At 40.2% G+C, this 21,844-nt stretch overlaps 1 protein-coding gene across 1 annotated transcript; it reads left to right on the top strand.

The window, feature by feature from the left end:
* The first annotated feature begins 4,705 nt into the window (after positions 1-4,705).
* On the top strand, positions 4,706-21,321 carry lrif1 (ligand dependent nuclear receptor interacting factor 1). Its single transcript, XM_076276473.1, has 4 exons — positions 4,706-4,814; positions 15,624-17,433; positions 18,071-18,322; positions 20,276-21,321. The coding sequence occupies exons 1-4, from the start codon at positions 4,807-4,809 to the stop codon at positions 20,948-20,950; spliced, it is 2,745 nt and encodes a 914-aa protein (XP_076132588.1). The 5' UTR covers positions 4,706-4,806; the 3' UTR covers positions 20,951-21,321.
* Positions 21,322-21,844: the final 523 nt, after the last annotated feature.

The following is a 21,844-nucleotide window of genomic DNA, read 5'->3' as shown; positions in this document are numbered from 1 at the left end:
CTCATTCAGAGCACAGGTGGGTTTGTGCAGACAAAGTCATAATAAGGAAGGTTTCTGCCAGACAAAATCATAACCTGATGCTATTTCTCTACGAAACTCCCCCTCGCTCGGTCTGAAGCTCTTTTCCTTTTCTTTGCATCTTCCGTCAAGGGTTTTCGTTGCTTCTTCGCCGGCTCTGCCATTATACACACATTTGCAACAATCGCTAGCGTTTCGTTAGCCTGCCTCTGTGCTGTGGATGCAGGATGTAAACTGATCCTGCTTCGGTCGGCGGGTACGATACACTGAACTTGCAAGCGGGATATTCTTCCTACAGGCAGTAGGGGCGGGCGAGAGAGTCTTCATTCGTCCTGTAATGAGTCATTTAACCATATACCGACTTACGAAGATGAGTAATTAACATGAAAACGTTGCCTGGTGTCCCTTTAAGAGAGCAGCTGCTAAAATGCCATTGCAAAGCAGCAAAAAAAGGTATTTGAAGCCGCTGGTACTGCTGGAGTAGCCTGGTCCTTACCGCCTGTGACTACGTTTCTCTTCGTCATACAGTCTGGAACAAAGTAATAATAATCTGTCTCCGTAATGGGCGGATGCTTATTTTGAGGTTTAAAATCATTGGAGTTCCCTTAACCAATCAGCAACGTTTGGTAATGACGTGTGCTGTGCGCCGGAGTTCAGGCTTTTACGCTTCAGGCTCTTCTGCTCTCAGTAGTAAACAGACCGCTGGCTAGTATGCAGGCTACCTGACCGCTAGGGCAGTCTCTTCGTAGTGGATATATCTCTAACTTGCGTCAGCCACAGACCGAGAGTTGTATACCAAAAGCTTCACGTCGCCGAGATTATATCAGCTCTTGTCACACGCCAGTTTTCCCTCTTATCTCTTCTCGCCGCTTATCAGACGATTGTTGTTCTACGCAGCCCGGTGACTTCGTCGGAGCTTACTTTGTTCTCCACGGGCTGTTCAGACTACACTCTCGGATAAGTTGGATTGTACTGACGACCTACGTGTTATTTAACCTGGAGCTTGCCTCGGCATAAAACAACGCAGCCTACCTTGAGCCACGCTCGGTGACTGGCTAACGTTACTGTCCACAAGCACGGTAGCCTCGCCTGGAGCCCAGCTCGGCCACAGGCTAGCCTCTGTCAAACACAAACACGGAGCGGTTTACCTTGAGCCCAGTTCAGTAACCGCTAGTCCCAGTCAAGCACAATCACAGCAGCCTTATCTTGAGCTCCGATCGGTAACCGGCTAGCTCACGTCAAGACACACCGCCTCGCCTTGAACCCCGCTCGGTAGTGTAGGGTAGCTAGTAGCTAACATTCCATTCCTTAAGTAGGCCTATGCCGCATTGATTTTGTTAAGGTAATTTGAGAGTAGGGGGGAGAATAACGAGCAGCAAACGTTTATTTGAAAACATGATAAGTAGTGATGCATGTAGTAGCCTACAATTGTGCGTTTAGGTTTAGCTATCACTATGATAAATCAAACTTTTCCCAAAGCCAGTTGGAAGGAGAGTTATAAGACGTCCTTGCCATTTATAAAATTGACAAGACAAGCCTCTTGTTCCTGCTTAAATTGCGTAATGCCCTTGAGAGTTGAGACAACTTCGTGGATAGCTTCTAGCGTCTCTTCCTCCGTCGCCATTGTTGCTATGCTGTTGAACTAAAAGCTTCGCTGGACTACAAGCAACTCGGCAGGCAAGTTCCGCGTCATCACTCAACTGTTCGCTGATTGGCGCGGTCGTACGCGAACCGCATACTGTCGGTTGGGCCAGACTACGTGCGAGGCTGGAATCAAATTTTGGCCGGAAGTACGTAGGATGGTAACACCAGGCTACCGCTGGAGTCCTGCGAACCTCAAGGTGTAGGATCCTCAAGAAGTTTGCAAGTGTGCATAAACCTACTATTAGGCCACCCCTAAACAATACTCCCAAGCAGAAACGGTTGCAGTGGGCTCAGGAATACATGAAGACTCATTTTCAAATAGTTTTGTTTACGGATGAGTGCTGTGCAACCCTAGATGGTCCAGAATCCAGATAGATGGAGTAATGGATGGTTGGTGAATGGCCACCATGTCTCAACAAGGCTGAGACGTCAGCAAGGAGGAGTCATGTTTTGGGCCGGAATCATGGAGAGAGAGCTGGTAGGCCCCTTTAAGGTCCCTGACGGTGTTAAAATGACCTTGGCAAAGTATGTAGAGTTTCTGACTGACCACTTTCTTCCTTGGTACAAAAAGAAGAACCGTGCCTTCCATAGCAAAATCATCTTTATGCATGTCAATGCACCATCTCATGCTGCAAAGAATACCTCTGGGTCATTGGCTGCTATGGGCATAAAAGGAGAGAAACCCATGGTGTGGCCCCCATCTTCCCCTGACCTCAACCCTATTGAGAACCTTTGGAGCATCATCAAGCAAAAGATCTGAGGGTGGGAGGCAGTTCACATCCAAGCAGCAGCTCTGGGAGGCTATTCTGACATTCTGGCAGCTCTGGGAGGCTATTCTGCAAAAACATTAAAACAGAAACTCCAAGAACTCACAAGTTCAATGGATGCAAGAATTGTGAAGGTCAATCAATGAAGGGGTCCTATGTTAACATGTAACTTGGCTTGTTAAGATGTTTTTGATTGAAATAACTTTTGATTTATTTTATATCACCTCCTAATGCTGCAAATTCAACAAATGACCATTTTTAGTTCTTTATAACCTATAAAATGGTCTTGAAACTCTGTTGCATAATAATTTGGAACAGTGCATTTTGAGTTTTTTATTTTTGAAAAAAAAAAAAATACTGTTGTCATTGGGAGGTTTGTTCAATAAAATTCAAATTATACTCTAACGGTTGATGACATGAAAATTATACTGACTGTCATTTGCAGCAACTATTTAGGAAGATCTGAGAAAAATGTGGAACGCAGTTTTGGGCAGAGGAAACAGTTGAACAGGATGTGTAGTCTTGAGAGAGCCAGATTGTATGCTTAAAGCCTGAGAAATGGGCAGTTGGTGCAGGGGGCTTGAACACCTGGCACAGGATTCTAATTGCTTAATGGCCCAACTGTGAATCGCCAAAGTTAAGTCTATGGGGAAATATTTAATAGTTTTAATTCATAGTTTAAAAAGCAAAAAAGTTACAAAGATGAAAAGTACATAGCTGTAATTTAAAAGACCTATGTTACAAAGTTTGAACGAAGTTTCTATGTTAAACGGTTCAAGCTGAATAGTGCACAGATAAAGTGGTGGTTTATGGCTTTATGAACATCAACGGGTTCCCCTGCTGCTCCATTGAGGGTGTCCTCACATACGCCATCCAGGTGTGGTCCAGCAGCAGCTCGGCAGCAAACAAAAAGTCCCTACAGAGAATAATCAAGACTGCACAGAACATCACAAAACAACAGGTACGTGCCCACATCTTCACCTCACGCTGCCTATACAAAAGACAACATATACTGAAAGACTCATTCCACGCTGCCCATCCATCACCTGTTTTAGGAAATGCTACGGTCCATAAAAACACACACCACATGGTTCATGAACAGTTCTTATCCCAAAACCATCACCATGAACTCTGAGCTAAAAGCAAACTTTAACACATCACAATTTGATAAAGTGCAATTATAGGCCTATGCAATAATTCTCTTTACTACATACATGTAAAAATGTTATGTAGTTACATGTAGTATGTAGGCTACACAGTCTTGTACCTTTGGCATTTTTAGTTTTTCTGTTAGTTTTTTTTTTTTTTTGCTGTACGTGAAATGTATAATTACGGGTCGCATCATATGGGTCTATCCATTTGTAGGCTATCGGAAATCCCCCACCCGAGTTGGAAGTTGGAAATCTCCCAGCTATTTCGATGAGACACACCCCCTTTGCCACACACCCATGCCCATGGGTGCCATTTGCTGCCATTAGATGTCCAATGCATTTCACAATATTAGTCCTCCAAACCTTATAGCCTACAGCAGGCTAAGGTCTCCACAAAAACATCACCAAAGACAAAGGACTGGAGATACCATAGCCCAGTGTTTTTCAACCACTGTGCCAGGGCACACTAGTGTGCCGTGAGAGATCGTCAGGTGTGCCGCAGAAAATTACCCAAATGTCACTCACTGGTCCAGAAAAGCAACTGTTGCATCAAAGAATTTATATCCACATGCTCTCATTGATTATATGATTGCACTATTTGTGGTATGCAGGCATTGTACAACAGGGGCCCCATATCCAGTATTCACAGAATCATCACATATCCAGTTCATAACAACAATTAAATTAGATATAGTCACCTACAAATGAAACAGAGGGCGCTTGTTTTATTGAGCAGGTCTTGCATAGAAGCCATAATAAGGCCATATCTTTGTATTATTTGAAGTTTTAGGCTATGGTATGTTTATTTTTTCTTCACACAGGATGTTAGTGTGCCGTGGGACATTTTAAGTGTCAAAAGTGTGCCATGGCACAAAAAAGGTTGAAAAACACTGCCATAGCATAGCCTATCAATTCGCGTCATCACAGCTGACTGGTGAGCTGGTAAACAATTATAGTGGTAGTTATGGCTGTAGCACCCTATAAGGCATTTGGCCTATGATCATACTTGAGTCAGAAGTTCGCCGTTAGCAATATCTATGCCCATTTTCATTTTTTCTAGACTCTCCGCCATGAAGGGCGAGTAGAACCGGAAATGGAAATCTAGTAGACCCGGAAACGATCACAGTAGATTTTTCTATCTACATCCAGGTGAAACAAAGCGTACTCTTATGGCTGTTTGTGTTGACTTTGGGTTTTGTAAAGAAGTCTAAATAACGAAGTAGGAAATGGAGGGGTGAGTAAAGTATAATGGCTATGTGTTTATTTAAGAATTAACATTTCGAAACACATAAATGGCTCCATCTGGTTTGGGTGTTCAAGCATTGTAAAGATGGCGTTCGTCGGTAGCCTACACTTCGTTGATGGGCAATTTCAGTGAAGTTAGGCAGGGAGGTTGTAGCCTACGTCGTTTAGGCCTACCACTTTCGCTACCCAGTGTCATTGTAACTAACTTAGCCTACCGTTACCGTTTAATGATGGCTAATATATTGTCTGTGAATGACCAGCAATGGGCAGGTAGCATAACTTCTTACAGGTTGTCCCAACGAACTGATTGAGACAGCTTTCTTGCTCATTGAATAACTAGGGCAACAACATCTAACGTTAACGTAATGTTGAACGGTAACGTTATTTTCGGAATGTTAATTTCTCCAGATGGAGAAGTGGCTGACGAGATCAGATAGGGTTAACGTGTTAGTTATGTTATTGGTTCTCTCACGATATTCAAAAATAACGTTAACGTTATAAGTTTGAGTGTGATTGTTTAGTATCCGTAATAACACATTAATATGTAGGCAATGCCATCCTAACTAATAAATGCCTGCTTAGTTAGGCTGCCACCAACATTGTGCGCAGCTGAGATGGTTTGTTGAAACGGGGTAACTAAATTAGCCTACTGTGCATTTCAGAATTTAGCAGTGGCTACTTGCACGAATGGCTTTAAGTGCTACGTTGTTTTCCGGTGGAGCCGAACCGCTATGGTTTGAACCTACTGCTATTGTTAATGTAATTAGTGTCTACACGGACCCTAGATTTCTGACTTAAAAAAATGGTTTGAATGCATACTAGACACATCCTATGTAGGTCTGTGGTAGCACTCCCATAGGCCTATTTGAACCACTTCTTTTTTTCTTTTTTCAAAAATCATAAGGTATTTCTCATATTTCTGTTATGTAAAGTGTCGAAATATTATGTGGTGTGACCATGTGCCTACATGTATGGCTGCTGTTAGGGAGATTCCTTTCAGATGAAAAATCTATTCTAATTTGTTTTCTGTCCTCTTTGGTTATCTTTGTTAATGTCCTCTCATTAACTTTGAAGTGTCTGGACATTTATGATTGACCTTCCCAACACTAACGTTAGCATGGTGATGGGTAGACATAGCATTAACTTTGAAATCATTGGTCATTGGGCATACATTGATCAATGTATGTAGACCTACTTGCTGTAAATACATTTCCACATTCTACTTCATTCATCAACTTCTGATGTTTGCAGGCGTTGATAAAAAAATAAAAAATATATTATATAGGCTATACGGCCTGATGAAAGTGGACAGCTAAGAGAGACATACTGACCTGGCTACCGAAGTTGTGTGGAAGATCTGCTCCAAGAAAATTGTTGTGAAAGACGGATAGACAATCAATCTGAATAGAGGGAGAGCAGCTTCACAGAAGAGAACTTCTGATGGCAAATTTGAGGAAAAGTTGGTAAACCACCCTTTTTACCTAATTTGAGGGTGCTGATTCTGAATATTTTGTTTACCAAGCTCAATTCTGAGTTCTAAGCCACATAATCAGCATTTTAACATAAAATAGCGTTTTTCTTTGCTTATTTTTCAAATGTAATCACTAAAACCAAATAAAAGTGTTCTCTAAATACACTAAATACATGTTTGAGCATTAAAGAAACCATACTATAGTTTATTAAGGTATTTAATGGGAACATGATTACAGTTAACATGTAATAAACTCGGAAATTCTAATCCAAACACAACCATATTTTTTATTGCTTACATAGTGAGTCACTCATGTGGTGTTTAATGCATTTCATCACAATAACAAGTTGCACAAATAACCTTCAACTCAGAATATATCCTACAGTACATATGAACTTAGATAGCGGGAATAAGCCTAATGCAGAACTGCATCTACCGTCAGAACAACCGACAAGTAAAAAACATTTTACTTCTAGTAACACTGGATTTGGTATATGTGCTTGCCTCCATACTAGGTAAGGGATAACGGCCGCCGAGGTGTCCTGTTATACGGAATTAATGGACGAGGGCGAGGGACAAAAAACTCCCCGACGCGCAGCGGAGGGGAGTTGCCTCCGCCCGAGTCCATTAATTCCGTATAACTGGACACACCTCGAAGGCCGTTATCCCGCTTATCACCCGGTTGCCACTGTAAACACTGGAAACACGCGGTTCTGTTTAAAAAGAAGCTCACTAGTTCAGCTTGTTGTACAACTTTAGCATGGACAGTTAGCTTGTTTACAGTTGATTCCATTGTTGGGAAGCCTGCAACCAAAGATTCTAGAGCGCTGCAACCGTCGTCCTACTATGGTTGTTATAGTTACCATTCATAAGCATTGATATGGAACGGTGTCCTGTTATTCAGAATTAAAGGCCACCCGCCAGCCAATCAGAAAAGAGGATTTCTTCTATCCGGGTGATAAAGATTGATAATGTGCTCTTCTAATATGCCATTGAGCAGCATCACTTGTTGGTGGTAGAGCCTCCGATCCTCGACATCTAGAAAACAGTGTCTCTGGCATAGTGTTGTCACGATACCAAAATTATGACTTCGATACAATACCTGCCATAAATATCTTGATACTCGATACTGAAACGATATCCAAATCCTAAAATATCTGGAAAAGAAAGGACGCAGGCCTCCTCCAAGTGTATTGAGTCATTTGTGTTGAATTTGGTGCACTTTTGGTCAATTCTGGGTTTTAAACTTAAACTTCCTACATAATTATTATTTTTGTAGTCAGTAAAATAGTATTTTGTGTGTGATTAAGTCCTTTTTTGTTTGTTGTAGCTCATTTATATTGTGTGGTGTTTTGGCAATAAATTACCTTTAAATAGCCAAAGTAGGCTAGATCAAGGTCAGTGATCAAATTAGTACTCCCAGTGTAATTTAATAAGTATGTTTTAACCACTCAGGTCTTAATCAGATAGGCCTACACCATTATCTGTTGCAATATCTGTGTGTATTCCTACATTAGGTCTATGTCTTTGATAATTAACATCATTTGCTACCACATAACAAATACCAAATAACAATACAAAAGTTTCTTACAAACTTAAGATATGCATAATTCTTAAATGTGCTGCAGTGAGATGGGTGTCCTAAAGACATAACTAGATCTTGAGCATCTATTACCAGTATTGAATGAGCAGTTTTTGCAGTGATCACTACTGGACATTCCACATTGCTAGACAGCACTTGAGTGAGGATAGACTTATTTCCACTTCACAAATAACCATCGGTATCTGCAATAGCTACAGTACAGGGACATTAATCAGTTCATAGCTAAGGATTTGTCCTAGGTCCACTTCCCTTTCTGCATCATATGCAGTAATGATGCACTGGAGAATGTTTCTTTTTGTTGCACTATGAAGGATATCTTGTCTAAATTGTTTTGGTGTTTCCAGCTAAAACAGCTATTGCCCAACAGATTAACATCCAGCTTGACTCAACTTCACTGACCCCAACTAGATTGTCACGTAACTTGGGCGTTGTAATTGATGACCGACTTAACTTCTCTGAGCATGTAGCTTCTATTGCAAAATCATGTCAGTTTATGCTTTACAACATTAGGAAGATCAGACCTTATCTAACACAAGATTCCACACTTCTTGTTTAAACCATGGTCATCTCCAAGCTGGACTATTGTAATTCACTATTAGTTGGCTTACCCGCTTGTGTAATAAGATCATTACAGCTGATTCAGAATGCTGGAGCACGCCTGGTCTTCAATCAGCACTTTGGCCTATAGGACACTGACTGGATCTGCTCCTAGTTATTTTAATTCAATAATCAAGGCATACATCCCCAACCGCCCACTGCGGTATTCTGATGAGCGTCTGTTATGTCGACCAGTCATAAACACTAGGTCTAATTCAAGACTCTTTTCCTTAGTGGTTCCATGTTGGTGGAATGAGTTGCCCAGTGCTCTCCGTTCCTGTGGTAGTTTTGGGTTGTTTAAGAGGGGTCTAAAGACATTCCTGTTCAACATGCACTTAGTTCTTTAAGTGCTTCTTATGCGTTATGGTTTGCATAATATTGTTTTATTTCTATTAGGCTGTTGATTAATTTGACATTATTATTTATTATTGATATTCTCCTCAATATAGTCTTACAATGTCATTGTTTTTTATATTATTGATTGAATGGACATTATTGTTTATTATTGCTTTTTCCCTCATTTTCATGGCTTATTTTATTAGGCTATTGATTGAATTGACATTGTTGTTTATTATTGCTATCCTCCTTATTATAGTTTGACCCAACATTCTAATCTGTTCCCTGTTATATTTTAAATATTATGTTGTTTTTGTATTTGTGTGTCGCTTTTTACAAAGGCATCTGCAAAATCCCATAACCATAACCGTAACCATACATTTTTTGCAAATAATGCAATCTCTAGCACTCTTCAGCACTCCTCAAACTTTCTGCATGGCTAGAATTTGAAATATAGGAAAGAGCACCAGTGCATTGTTTTAACTAGGCAAGCACAGTCGCCTTTACATTAAAAAAAATACAGTGTAAATTCTCTGTAAAGACTGACAACTGTTCATAATAGTTAGTGACAAAGTACTTTCTACAGAAAAATGAGCAGTCACCTACTATTCTATCAATTTATTATCAAGGAATCTATTTTGTTTCTAAATGTCATACTGAATTTTCGCTATTATTTCAATTTATATTTTAGTTGTAGCTTGTTTTCATTTGCTTCTTGAGGGTCATTGGGGTAATTCCTGTCCTGTCCTACAACATATCTGATACATAAAGAGTATATTAATGCCTTATTATTTGCAATTCCTATGATATCTGATGGCAAAACCAAAAAGTATGTAAATTATGCTAATTATGCTAATTAGCAAGCTTAAAACTCAAAATTGAGCTTGGTAAACAAAATATTTGAATTCAGCACCCTCAAATTGTGTGAAATAGCCCCTTTACTGACTTTTCCTCAAATTTGCCAACAGGACTTTTTCTGAACGTTTGTTAGCTATCTGCTCTCCCTCTAGAACACTTGCGTGTGCACCAACCAGCGGAATATTACACAATAGAGGAGGCTCCTTCATTGAGGAAAGGGAGGAACACCCTTCCTAAAATTTCTGAGAAAAATAAAAAATATATAAAGTGAATTACTAATCTGATAAATTACTGTTAATATTACTATTTTTAACACTTTGAATGAACAAAATCGTTCCCCTAGGTCAAAATGCCAACAGCACCCCCAATCGCTATTGAAAATTACTGTATGGAGGAGCTTCCTCCTCAAGCCCCTCATTGAAGTCCATTATAAACGCCTCGGACCATAGCGGCTCGTGAATCACGTCGTTTTCAATGGCCAAGGGAGGAAGCTCCTCCGTACAGTAATTTTCAATTGCGATAGGGGGTGCTGTTTTTAGCGGCAACGGTTCAAGAACGTTATCTGCAGTCTACGAATCTTATGTTGAACGGAAAGCTTGTTTTTTGCTCGTGAAATAAACAGTACAATGGAATCTCAAATCTTTTATACATTCAAATACACTGCGAATACACTGATGTATGATGAATGTTTATCAAAGCAGGAAGACCAGCTCCAAAAATTAATATTCCAAAACAAGACGGTAAGGCTAGTGTAGGCTACATAGTCAGACAAATAGGCTACTAATGGCTAACTGGTAACGTTAGCACAGAAAACAATCAGCCATAGCCTACTGCTGACCTGTCACATACGTGGACAGTTCACTTGGTAATCATCCAAGTTATGCTTTCATAAATTCCCACTTAGCTATTACAACCTGTCTTTAAATTATAGCGATTTGGCTTTAAAAACACTAGCATGTTACAAATAGACATGGTTTTATAAAACAAGTGTCTATTTTTATTATTATAGACTTTTCTGCCAATATATTACACTGAGCAAAACCTCCAGACTTTCCGTAATTTTTCACATCTGGAAAACAGTATTTCATAACTAGACCTACATATCTTCCCTGACTTCCCAGACCTAAATTTACATTTATTTACATTTACATTTATTAATTTAGCACTATTATCCAAAGTGACTTATATATTTAAATTATATTACAAAGTCCATTGTCCCATTGTTTGGGGTTAAGTGCCTTGCTCAAATGCACAATGGTGGAAGCCAAGAATTGAACCCACAACTTTTCTGGCTGCTGCATGCTTGCCTAGCTCCTTAGGTCAGACCCCCGCCAAATGCGGATAGTTTTGTGAGCTGGCGGGTGAATTTGGTCAACTTACCAGCCACTGTGGCGGGTAGAGCTAGCGTACCACAAATAGTCAGAACCGGTCTAATTTTCATACTTATTGACGGTTAAAAATCTGTATTGTCAAATCTGTCTGTAGGGATCATGTAGCCTAACGTTACCAGCCTATAAGGGTAAATCGCGCTGATTTGAAGTTCTACAACTCATAGTGAGTCGCCACCGCAGCATAGCAGCACTGGTGCAGCGCTTCACTTTCACTTCACTACCATTAATAAACTGTATGCTTTCATGTGCCACTGCTAGATTATTTCAGGATGACTGCATAGACATAAATCTAGTGAGATCTGTGGATCTGCGTTATATCTTCACAGGCTAATATTCTCACGTAAATAGTTCTCTTTTGAATTGGCCCGTAGGCCTACAGTAGGTATTTTAATCCGGCCCGCGACACGCTGCTATTTAGACCTATGAGGCAGACAGACGGACATCTCCACACCCATTCGTCGTGATGGAATATCTCACAAACTTTTCATTCAAAGAAATTACAAACCGTATCAGAATAAACAGCAGAACTTACCGAACGCAAAGGTGTAAAGCATTCCCTTATACAAGTTATAGCCGTTCGCGAGTAATCCGGTTTTGAAATTGAAGCAAATGTCTACACGGTCTCCAACGTTGGGCTTTTGTCATATATGATAAGACCAAATACAAAATAAATGTTAACAATATCGCCTAGATAACTGCACAACCAGAGTTTTTCCCATGTAGTTTCACAAAATGCTAAGCATGCATATTACGTTTCTTAAAGCTGAGCTGTGCTTAAATTGTTCAGTGTATGATTTCATTACGGGCCAAATAGAAAATAAATGCTAAATGTTAAATATAGCCTTGATACCTGTAAATATTTAAATCAGATGATGTACACTATAGTTAGATCAAGTTGGAGAGTTGGATTATAAGATGCTCCAGAACTCACACAAACGGAGTCTTAAAGGAGCCACACCACTTTTATGACAAGACACTATAGCATATGAATGTGGTTCTGTTGATCTTTAGTTTTGTTGCTACTGTGCTTGGAGGACAGGTTTAGGGCAAAACTCAGCACATTTTAGTCATATTGCAATAATGCCGATTACCGTGATCATTTTGGGTAGCCTACTATAATCATGATATCACATTTTCATGCCGTTTCTCTTGTGGCTGGTAAAAAAGTTGAGTGGCTGGTAGATTTTGGAATCCACCAGCCACAGTGGCAGGTAGAAAAAATATTTAATTTCCATCCCTGACACACACACACAACAACACACATATATACACAGATAAACCTCCTCTCCCACACACCCCAATAGCCCCCTACACATACGCACATCTCAAACATCACCAAATTTATTGTGCGTCCTCATGTTGTAGTCACGAGTCCACATACCATGTTTGGTGTCAATACGAGAAAGTGTTGATAATTATAGCGCCCCTAGTGTTCAAAGGTCACTAAATATATTGAGCATCTTCAGGATGTGGTCCCGAGTCCATGTATCAAATTTGGTGTTGATACGAGAAAGTGTTACAAATTATAGCACCCCTAGTGGTGAAAGGTTGCTAACATTATTGTGGATGTGGTCTTGAGTCCATGAACCAAGTTTGGTTTTGATGCGTTAAAGCATTGCTGAGATATGAGCCCACTTCCTGTGATTATAGCGCCCCCCTAGTGGTCAAAGGTCATTAAAATTATTGAGCCTCCTCCTTATTGGGTCCTGACCCCATGTACTGACTTTGTTTTTTTTATGTCAAAGCGTTGCTGAAATATGACTATACTTCCTGTGATTATAGTGCCACACAGTGGTCAAAATGTACCAACTTTCTTGGGCGTCGTCCTAATTGGCTCGTGAGTCAATATACCGAGTTTGGTTTTGATACGTGAAAGCCTTGCTGAGATATCACTTCACTTCCTGTTTGGCGGCTTTGCCAAACTTGATTGGTTGTCACAGGAAACGGGTTTTGAATATAGGTCCAAAAAGCAATACGTTTGTGAATCATGGTATGACGATCATCTGCGTCAACTTTCGTGAAAATCGGATAAACTTTGTGACTTGTGAAAACTTTTAAGGGTTTTTGATTAAATCCAATATGGCAGCCGGATCAATTATGTTGATGTCACAAATTCACATCTTTTGGACTTAGGACCTCCCACAGTATTAACAGACACCACTAGTAAGTTTTAATTCCAAACACATCACCCGTTACAGGCCAAAACGTAATTTTGCTTATTATAGCGCCACCTATAGGTCAAAAGTCATCAAATGCATTGAACCTCCTCCTTATTGGGTCCTGACCCCATATACTGAGTTTGGTTTTGATACGTGAAAGCTTTGCTGAGATGTTACTTCACTTCCTGTTGGCGGCTTCGCCGCCAAACTTGATTGGTCGTGACGGCCGACAGGTTTTGAATATGGCTCCAAAAAGCAATGCCTTTATGAGTCATGGTCTGACGATGATCTGCATTAAGTTTTGTGAAAATCGGACATATTTTGTGACCTGTGAAAACTTTTAAGTGTTTTTGATGAAATCCAATATGGCGTAAGGTCCAATAGTTCAGCTTCTTCCAAGGATTCCAAATATACCTAAATGTGTATGGTTGAAACGTTAACCGCATAGATGTAATGCAAAATTTGACACATTGGTGGCGCTAGAGCACTTGACATGAAACTTAGTGAAATTAATCTTATGACTGTACCGAACCAATGTGCCAAATTTCCCAACTTTTTACTGTATGGTTCAATGGCAAATGAGCGTTTCGTTATAATAATAAGAAAACGTAGAATCACTGTGGGTTGCATCGCAGCTTCGCTGCTTGGCCCCCAATAACAAATAAAAGCATACAAGGGCAATATATTCAAAGAATAGTTCAAAAGGTAAAGATCATAATGAAAAGAAAACATAAAACACAAGGTAAAATCATTTACCAAAACAAAGGCAAAAGTAGTAAAAAAGTAATAAAAGACAAAGTAGAATAATTATTAAGGAAAGCTGTGAACGGGCATGCATCCAAAATGACTTTTGTCCAGCTTGACCTAGTCACTAGGGGTGCACCCAGGGGTGCTGCTAGATAATTTGGGCCCTATGACATACAATAATTCTGGGCCCCCCGATAATATATAGTATTATTGGGGCTCGATGGTGTTTTAAGCCCCAAATGTCGTCTTGAAGTCAAAAAAAATTAGCAGATCCATGGGCCAATCTGAATTTACTTCAACTTAAAGACTGAGCCGTGACACCCAACCAGAAACTAAATAGACATTTCTGGTGTTTGTCTTTACAGTCTGCCTGTCATTATATTTCTGGTTTACTATTCATTATTTTATAAACCACCATTTGTCATTGATTAATTACGATCTTCATGCGTTTTTGTTGTATTTTTAGGCAACACGTTGAATGCGTGACGGTCAACACAAAAAGCAGGGGTGTTTTAATCATTAATATGGGATTTTGATCTGCACAAAACTAGTTTTGGTGGGAGAAAGTTGTTATGTATTTGTGTGTTTTATGTTTGCTTGTTAGATTTATTATTTAGTAATAGCTGTGAACTTGAATTTGAATGCTGTTCCAAGTTGCTGCTGGTGCACAATTTTTTAATACTAATAGTAGTAATAATAATTCGGTTATTAAGTGATAATGCAATAATAGGCTAATAAATCTTTTTCCGGGTCCAATGGCTTTCAGAGCCGCTCGGTTTTCTCGGTAAAATAAACTATTTTTTTCCGCTATTCAGTGTAGCCTTTAAGAAAAAAATTGTCATCCTACTTCTCACTTGCATCCTCAACCTAATAAAATCCTATTTTTCGCGGAAGCCTGCACATAACTCTTGATTGTATCATCTAGCACAGCTATAGTAATTGCTCTGTTAAAGTTAACCGATTCTGTTTTACCCTCAATAAAATGTTGGTGATGGTGACAAGGTTTACAAGTTGCAAAAACTGGCTGGCTGCGCTAGTAAACGTTTTTTGCCCAAAAAGCTGTTGGGCCCTTGACGTCGGACTTAACAACCGAATAATAATAGTAATAATACATTACATTTATATCTAAGTGTTATTTTGTTAGATTTTGTCCTAGGAAAGTAATGTTTAGTTAGGGAAAATAATGTTTAAGTCAGGCCTGATGCCTTTAGTCTTTTCCACATAGGGGTTTATTAATTTAACCATGGTATCAGATCGGTATTGGGTATTGACTGATGCACAAAGCCCAGGCATCGGTATCGAGACTGAAAAAGTCAGATCGGTGCATCCCTACCAGTCACAACTACTCATCCTGGCTTGCCCTTAGATAATGTGTATAGTTAGGATGGGCAAACAACACTAGAAATGGCGCTACGGTGTGACTTCCCCTTCTACAATTCGATAATTTGTAACAAAAAGACAGATATTCCAGCCCTCTGGCCTAGATCCTTGTTGCACAGCAGACTTTGGAAAATAGCTTGTTTGAAAGATCCCTTAGTATCCCTCTATAAAAAAATCATATAGGAAAACCAATTGTCAAGATGATGGATGTTCAATAATCACTTTTTCTTTTCTTGTCTGTTTTCTGTTTCCCCAGGGGAACTGGCGTGTTCTACCAGGTCATGCCAGCTGTAGGGCCGGATGGAAAAAATGTCATGAAACTGATTCCCGTTCAAAAAGTCAATGGACAGTACATTCCTATGCAGACAACCTCAAGCAAAATTGATTGTCTAGGAGCTCCAACTGTTTTTTCTCACCCTGTCCGCATTTTGCCACCATCTCTTTCTCAGAATAGGATACCTGTTGTTGAACCTACTGCTGATGGAAAATTTATTTTAAAAGGACCAACTAACACAAATATCCGGTTAACTAAGAGCCCGCAACAAGTGATCTCACCAAAGGTGTTGGTGGGGCAAGTACGATTGCCAGTTGTTCCTCCCAAAAGGACTCAAAGTCTGGTGTCACATCCTGTGAATGCCAGTGGAACATCAATAGCATGTTCAAATACTTCACAGTTACCAGTGACGGTGAGTTCACCGAAACTGCCAAATGGGCATTACCTCCAAATACCTCCCGATGCTAAAGTTCAAACTCTACCAGCATCTGCACTCCCCCAATCCATAAAGAAGCAAATATTGAACTTGCCACATGACATGGCCTCAACAGAGAAGCCATCCACAGTTGTATACGTTTCTCCAGTCACTTCAATGAAAATCGACACCTCCAAGCTTAAAGACTCTGCTCCACCCATGACTAAATGTGTCACAGTAAATGTTTCCAAGAACAATTCAACATGGTCTCCAGCAACTCCAGCACAGAGTCCAAAGGTTGTAGACAGTGACAGTGTGACACCCATGAAGTGGGTTGTTCAGCAAAAAGAAGGGTCAAGTGCTCCATGTCTTGTACCAGCGTCCCCAACTTGCATGACGTCAGAGATTTTAAAGGTTGTGGCACAGATGAAAAAAAACTCTCCAGTCACATCAAGCCCATCATCATCTCAGATGAGCCACATGAAGATCAGCCCAAGTAAAGATGATGCTTTGGTCATGTGCAATGGTAAAGTGTATTTTGTGACTAACAAAGATTCAAGGCTATGTGTGTCTAGCCAGGAAAGTCATGCAACAGCCAAGGAGGGTTCAACTCCCAGAAAACCAACAGAATCTCCCAGTTCCTCCTCAGGATCACACACGAGTGGTACTCAACCGAACCCTAAACCCATTTGTATAGATGTTGATCCAGATGAGGTCATTGATCTTTGTGATGATGATCCCCAAACTGAGGGGACATCTGGGAAGGGTGTGAAGGAACGAGCAGGAGTTACGACTGAGGAGGATGACTCCAACGTCATCTTTGTATCCTATATTCCACCCAAGACTAGTGGCAAAAGCGATATAAAGGACGAATGTAGTGGAAAAGGTGGGACCAAGTCAGGTCAACCCATACCTGTGAGGAATAATAGTGAACTAACCAAACAAGTCAGCAGTGAGAGTCAACATGAAAACTGTGCCAGTGGCAAGCAGACTGGAAGTGATCAGGACGTGATAAATGCTGAACCTGTTTCTGGGATAAAAATCAGGGTTGACGTGATCACACCTGAGGATCCTCGTCTTGACGAGCAAGAATTAGATTGTGATGCAGCGCAAACTCCTGCCAACTGTGAAGAAAGGATGAGCAATAATTCCAACAAATCGGATAACATGTCAGAGATGAATGTCCAGAACTTGGGAGATGGAGTCCATTTTAATACTAGTTGCAGCGAATTGGCATCAGCTGAGCATGGAATCCAAGAGCATGGAATGGAATCCAAGAGCAGTCGGGGAAATCAAGTACTTCAAGAAGAGCCCAGCAACATTGAGGACACTGTGCAGATGACAGAAAATACCAGCCAAGACACTTCACAAGTGCAGGTTTATTGCTATTTTAAAAACATTTTTATCCTCATATACAAGCTTAGCCTATATGAAACCAGAAACCAAAGGGTAAAAATTTAAGTTTTGCATAAAATTGACCATTGTGCCTGTAAGCTAGCCTGACGAGCCAGACCCACATTAAAATGTAGGGTCTGGGCACTCACCGTTCGCAGTGCTCAGAGCGGTGGGATAATCAGTTGTCTTTCAAATTCCCTCTGCACGCAATAGGACAGCGGCAGCGCTATGAGTCCCATGCGTTTCCCACCAGCGGAGCTAGTTGGCTAGTTCAAACGTTTGCCAACTTAATAAAAGCTTAACTCGTGTCACACTGTTTGCCAACAGCAACATCCATCTTATTTGTTTTCAAGTAGCAGGGAATTCAAGCCAAACCGTTGCAACTCTGCCATCAATCATTATGTTAAGCCCACCTAACGACTCTATACACGATTTCATTGGCCTGATTGAGTTTAGATTTCTGGAGCTCACAAGCCAACGGAGAGTTGCTAGACTAGCCCTGGCAGCAAATGTAATTTCTAGATTTCTAGGCTACCTGTAAGCACTATTGAGTTGAAATGTTGCCCACTGCATTCATATGTTTCACTTGTATTTATGTTTTCTACAATTTTTTTTTCAGAGTTTGACCATGCCAGTTAATGTTACCATAAAGAATATGGACCAACAGAGCCAACATGAATATGACTGCAAAATGAGGCGACTTTTTGGAATCCGAAAAGATATTCAAATTTGTCTTAAAAGGAGTCATTCTGAAAAACAGGAAATGCCCTCAGAGACCAGATCTATTAACAAGCGCACGTTAGAGGGAATACGCAGACTGATCCAGGGATCTCAAATGGAGATTAAAGCAAAGAAACTAATAGAAGCACAGGTAACTATTAAACAATCACTATGTCATCTATGTAAGTTCAGGTGGATGTATGTTGGCAATATGAACCAACAACAGTAAAAATGCATAAATGTGAAACTTAAGTAACTATAAAATCATAGTTACTGTAAAGAGGACCAGCAAAATGAAAGACCTCTCTCCATGATTACATAAGATACAACTCAATTGACCATTGTCATTAACAGACTTGTTTTGCGATTGATGTCCCATTTTTGGGCTTTTTGACTGTAGATGCACCATGATGACCTGGATTAGGATACTAGGGTGTGCAGTCAGCTAACTGCTCTTATTCCAAGACAAGAATGTAGACTTAACATCAAACCAATGACTGTAGAGCCATTGCATTCAACTACTAATACATCTTGGACCATTGATGCCAGGTCTGCATCAAAAGCATGCAGCTGCATGCTACAAACTACAAACTAGTTTTTCTAAAGGTTAGGGTTAGAGGTTAACCTACCCAATATGGCTGCCACTGAACAATTTCATTGGGACCAATTCTAATGGATTGGGGGTGTATCAGTAGCCGGATTTACATAGACATTTTTTTTCCCCCGATCAGATTGAAATGAATCTGATTAAAGATTTCAACCAAACTGTACATGAACTAAATAAACCGATTGCCATTTAATCTGCAGAACACCTATGCAGTTAGAAATGTATTCCAACAATCGGAGTACCTGTTTACATGGGTGGAATTTTCAATAGTTCAGATTAACAGAACGGAGTACACCACCTCCCTCAATCCGACTGGAAATTTAGGCATTTTTATTCCGGTTGCGCCATTACTACATTTGTAATCAGATTAAAAGTGTCCATGTAAACGGGGCTAGTGTTGTTCATATAGGGGCGAATTCTCCCATGTGCGTAAGGGTGCGTAAGTGAAAAAAAGCACATAACTAAGTGCTTTTCAGCCTGCACAAATTCTCCCCTTCACTTAAAGGAGAATTCCGGTGTGATATTGACCTAAAGTGTATTGAAACATGATACCGAGTGTGAACGTATGTCTCATAGCCCATCTCGGCTTGTCCCCTGCACTCCAAAATCTGGCGCTAGTTAGCCGATGCTACCAACAGCTTTTTCAATTGTGGTCCTTCGGCATCGGGCTAGCCATGCAAATAAATCACTGTTTTACACCATTTACGAGGCTCAATGTATCTCCACACTTCATTGGTAGACTTCCGAGGGCCCTGACATTTAAAACGAGACATTGAGAACTTTGACTGGTAGTTTATTTACAAGACGATTTATACAGACAGTATCTTCACGAAGTTTAGCGTTTGCAGCCATCTTGACTTTAGTCACGATAAGTCGAGCGACGAGTAAGAATGAACAGGTATGATAAGGGATCAGATTCCAAAAATAATTCAGTGGAAATGCATGGATTCCAGTTGCTGCTACTGGAAGAAACTGGAATCCATGCATTTCCACTGAATTATTTTTCCACTGAATTATTTTACCTTTTCCACTACATTCGTCCTTTATATCGCTTTTGCCACTAGTCTTGGGTGGAATGTTGTTGTTCTTTTAGTAAACTCTGTACACTGATGATCCCATTAAGTTATAATCTCATAGCCTACTTCGAATCTGTCCATTTCATTCCAACTTGACCGAAGTGATCCATACATTTGCACAGACATCTGCATTATTGTTGAGCAGCATAGTTTATATTCTCCTGTCTCCTGATCGTTTGTAATGGAGGCTGGTATTGTTAAGCCAGTCTCTCTACTGTATTCAAGACTGCAGGTGTCAGTCTACAGCTTCGTTAGGATAGATAAATTGATATTATGACACTAGCCAAGTTTAATTAACACACCTGAATCAACTAAAGAGGGCTGTTGATGCAATCAATCTGTAGTTTTTCACCTTTTTGAATAGTGAAACATCAGTTGAAAAATGAAAGTCATTTATTGAAATTGTGTCCAACATTTGCAGGTTCATTTGGCAAAAGATGTCAAACGACGGAAAGTTGAGTCTTCAAGAAATATGGCGGAGCAAACCAGCGAGTCTCAAGTCGCTGGCCAGCCTCATGCCTCACCCAAGTGTGGACTGTTTAATAGCCTCCAGAGCAAGATCAATTCTCTGACTGCTGATGCTGGAATTTCTACAGTTCTCCCTGTTCAAAATATTGTGCCTTCTGCTTGTGATCCTGGAGAGTCAGCCAGTGTGTCAGAAGACGTGCTGGAAGGGAAGGCTTTAGACACCACCAAAGACACGGACAGACTTGCCTCCACTGGAGCTGATAAACTCGCCCTGAAGCAGGCGTCAGCAGACACAACACAGGACAATCCAGGTGAGGCGCAACCATCTGGGTCACAGAGTAGCGGAATTCCCATCAGCACACAACCTGTCACATCAGGAAAGAGTGACTTGCGACCAGAAGACGGCTCAACGGGAAGAGATGCGCCATCACAAATGGGAGTGGAGCCACCTGGCAGTGCTTGTGAGAACAACACAAGCACGACAGAGGTGCTTAACAAAGACCTGTTCTCCACAGAGCCTATGGAGCCTGAGGAGATTAAGCGATGTGAGAAAATAAAACGTTTAAAAGAACTTCTGAAGGAAAAAGAGGCTGCGCTTGAGATGATGAGGAAAAAAATGAGCATGTAAATACTGTCTGTTGTAGACTATTGATTTAGTCTAATAATTAACATAGGTCTAGTTTTTGAAGTAGTAACACTATTGAGTGATTTTTGTATTGTTTCTGTTGGGAAATGACATTCATTTTTTCTTCATAAAATGTTATTTATAGATTTTCATATTTATTACAGAACCCTTTTTAGTGTACAATAAGGTCATCGGACAGAACTGACAAACTTCTCCTGAGGCATGTAGCACATTCATTTTGGCCGACTTGGCTAATGGAGTTAATCCAGAGTGAAATTTCCTCTTTGGATTGTTAATTTTTTGGGTTGTTGATTTCAGACCTTTTAGGCTGCCCTCCATCTAATATAAATAAAAATCTTTTGTATCAACTTTAATCACATCTGTATTCTTCAGCACCGCCACCGACACAGGTTTTTGTTTAGTTGGACAGCAGAATCAGGGAATAAATGGACTACTTCACTTAAACCATGTTGTAAATGTGTTGAAGATTTCAGATTGGTCTTTGAGTTTTCAATGCATCTATCATAACCTCAAACCATGTACTGTACATCCACAGGCAACAAGGGTAATGGCATTCGCAGTTATTCTGAGCTGTGACAGGATATGATATTATGGCAGCAATGATATTAGATCTACTGTATGTTAAGATACTTGCTTGTATAATATACAGAGGTATCCAACATTTGGTCACCCCTGGTCATGATGTTTAATTTGATGTTGTATGGCAATGATGCAAGAGTACAGATCAAGCAAACAACATAAATACAGTGAAATTTATCATAAGATGTGTATTCGGAAAATAAAACAAGCATATTTTGGGGTCAATTCCAAAAGGTCAGGCCTGGTCCTAGTTGATGTAGACATTACATTTTATCTTGTATGCCAACAACACCTTGG

Source organism: Alosa pseudoharengus, unplaced genomic scaffold (genome assembly GCF_046254945.1).
Source record: "Alosa pseudoharengus isolate Yale_2024_CS ecotype anadromous, Long Island Sound unplaced genomic scaffold, YU_APseudo_1.1 YU_APseudo_1.1_scf_9, whole genome shotgun sequence".
Lineage (NCBI taxonomy): Eukaryota > Metazoa > Chordata > Actinopteri > Clupeiformes > Clupeidae > Alosa > Alosa pseudoharengus.
This window is presented reverse-complemented; position numbering and strand designations above follow the sequence as displayed.

Coding starts and splice junctions, on each gene's coding strand:
- lrif1 (XM_076276473.1), top strand. Junction 17,434..18,070: donor AAGACACTTCACAAGTGCAG/GTTTATTGCTAT, acceptor TTTTTTTTTCAG/AGTTTGACCATGCCAGTTAA. Junction 18,323..20,275: donor AGAAACTAATAGAAGCACAG/GTAACTATTAAA, acceptor CAACATTTGCAG/GTTCATTTGGCAAAAGATGT.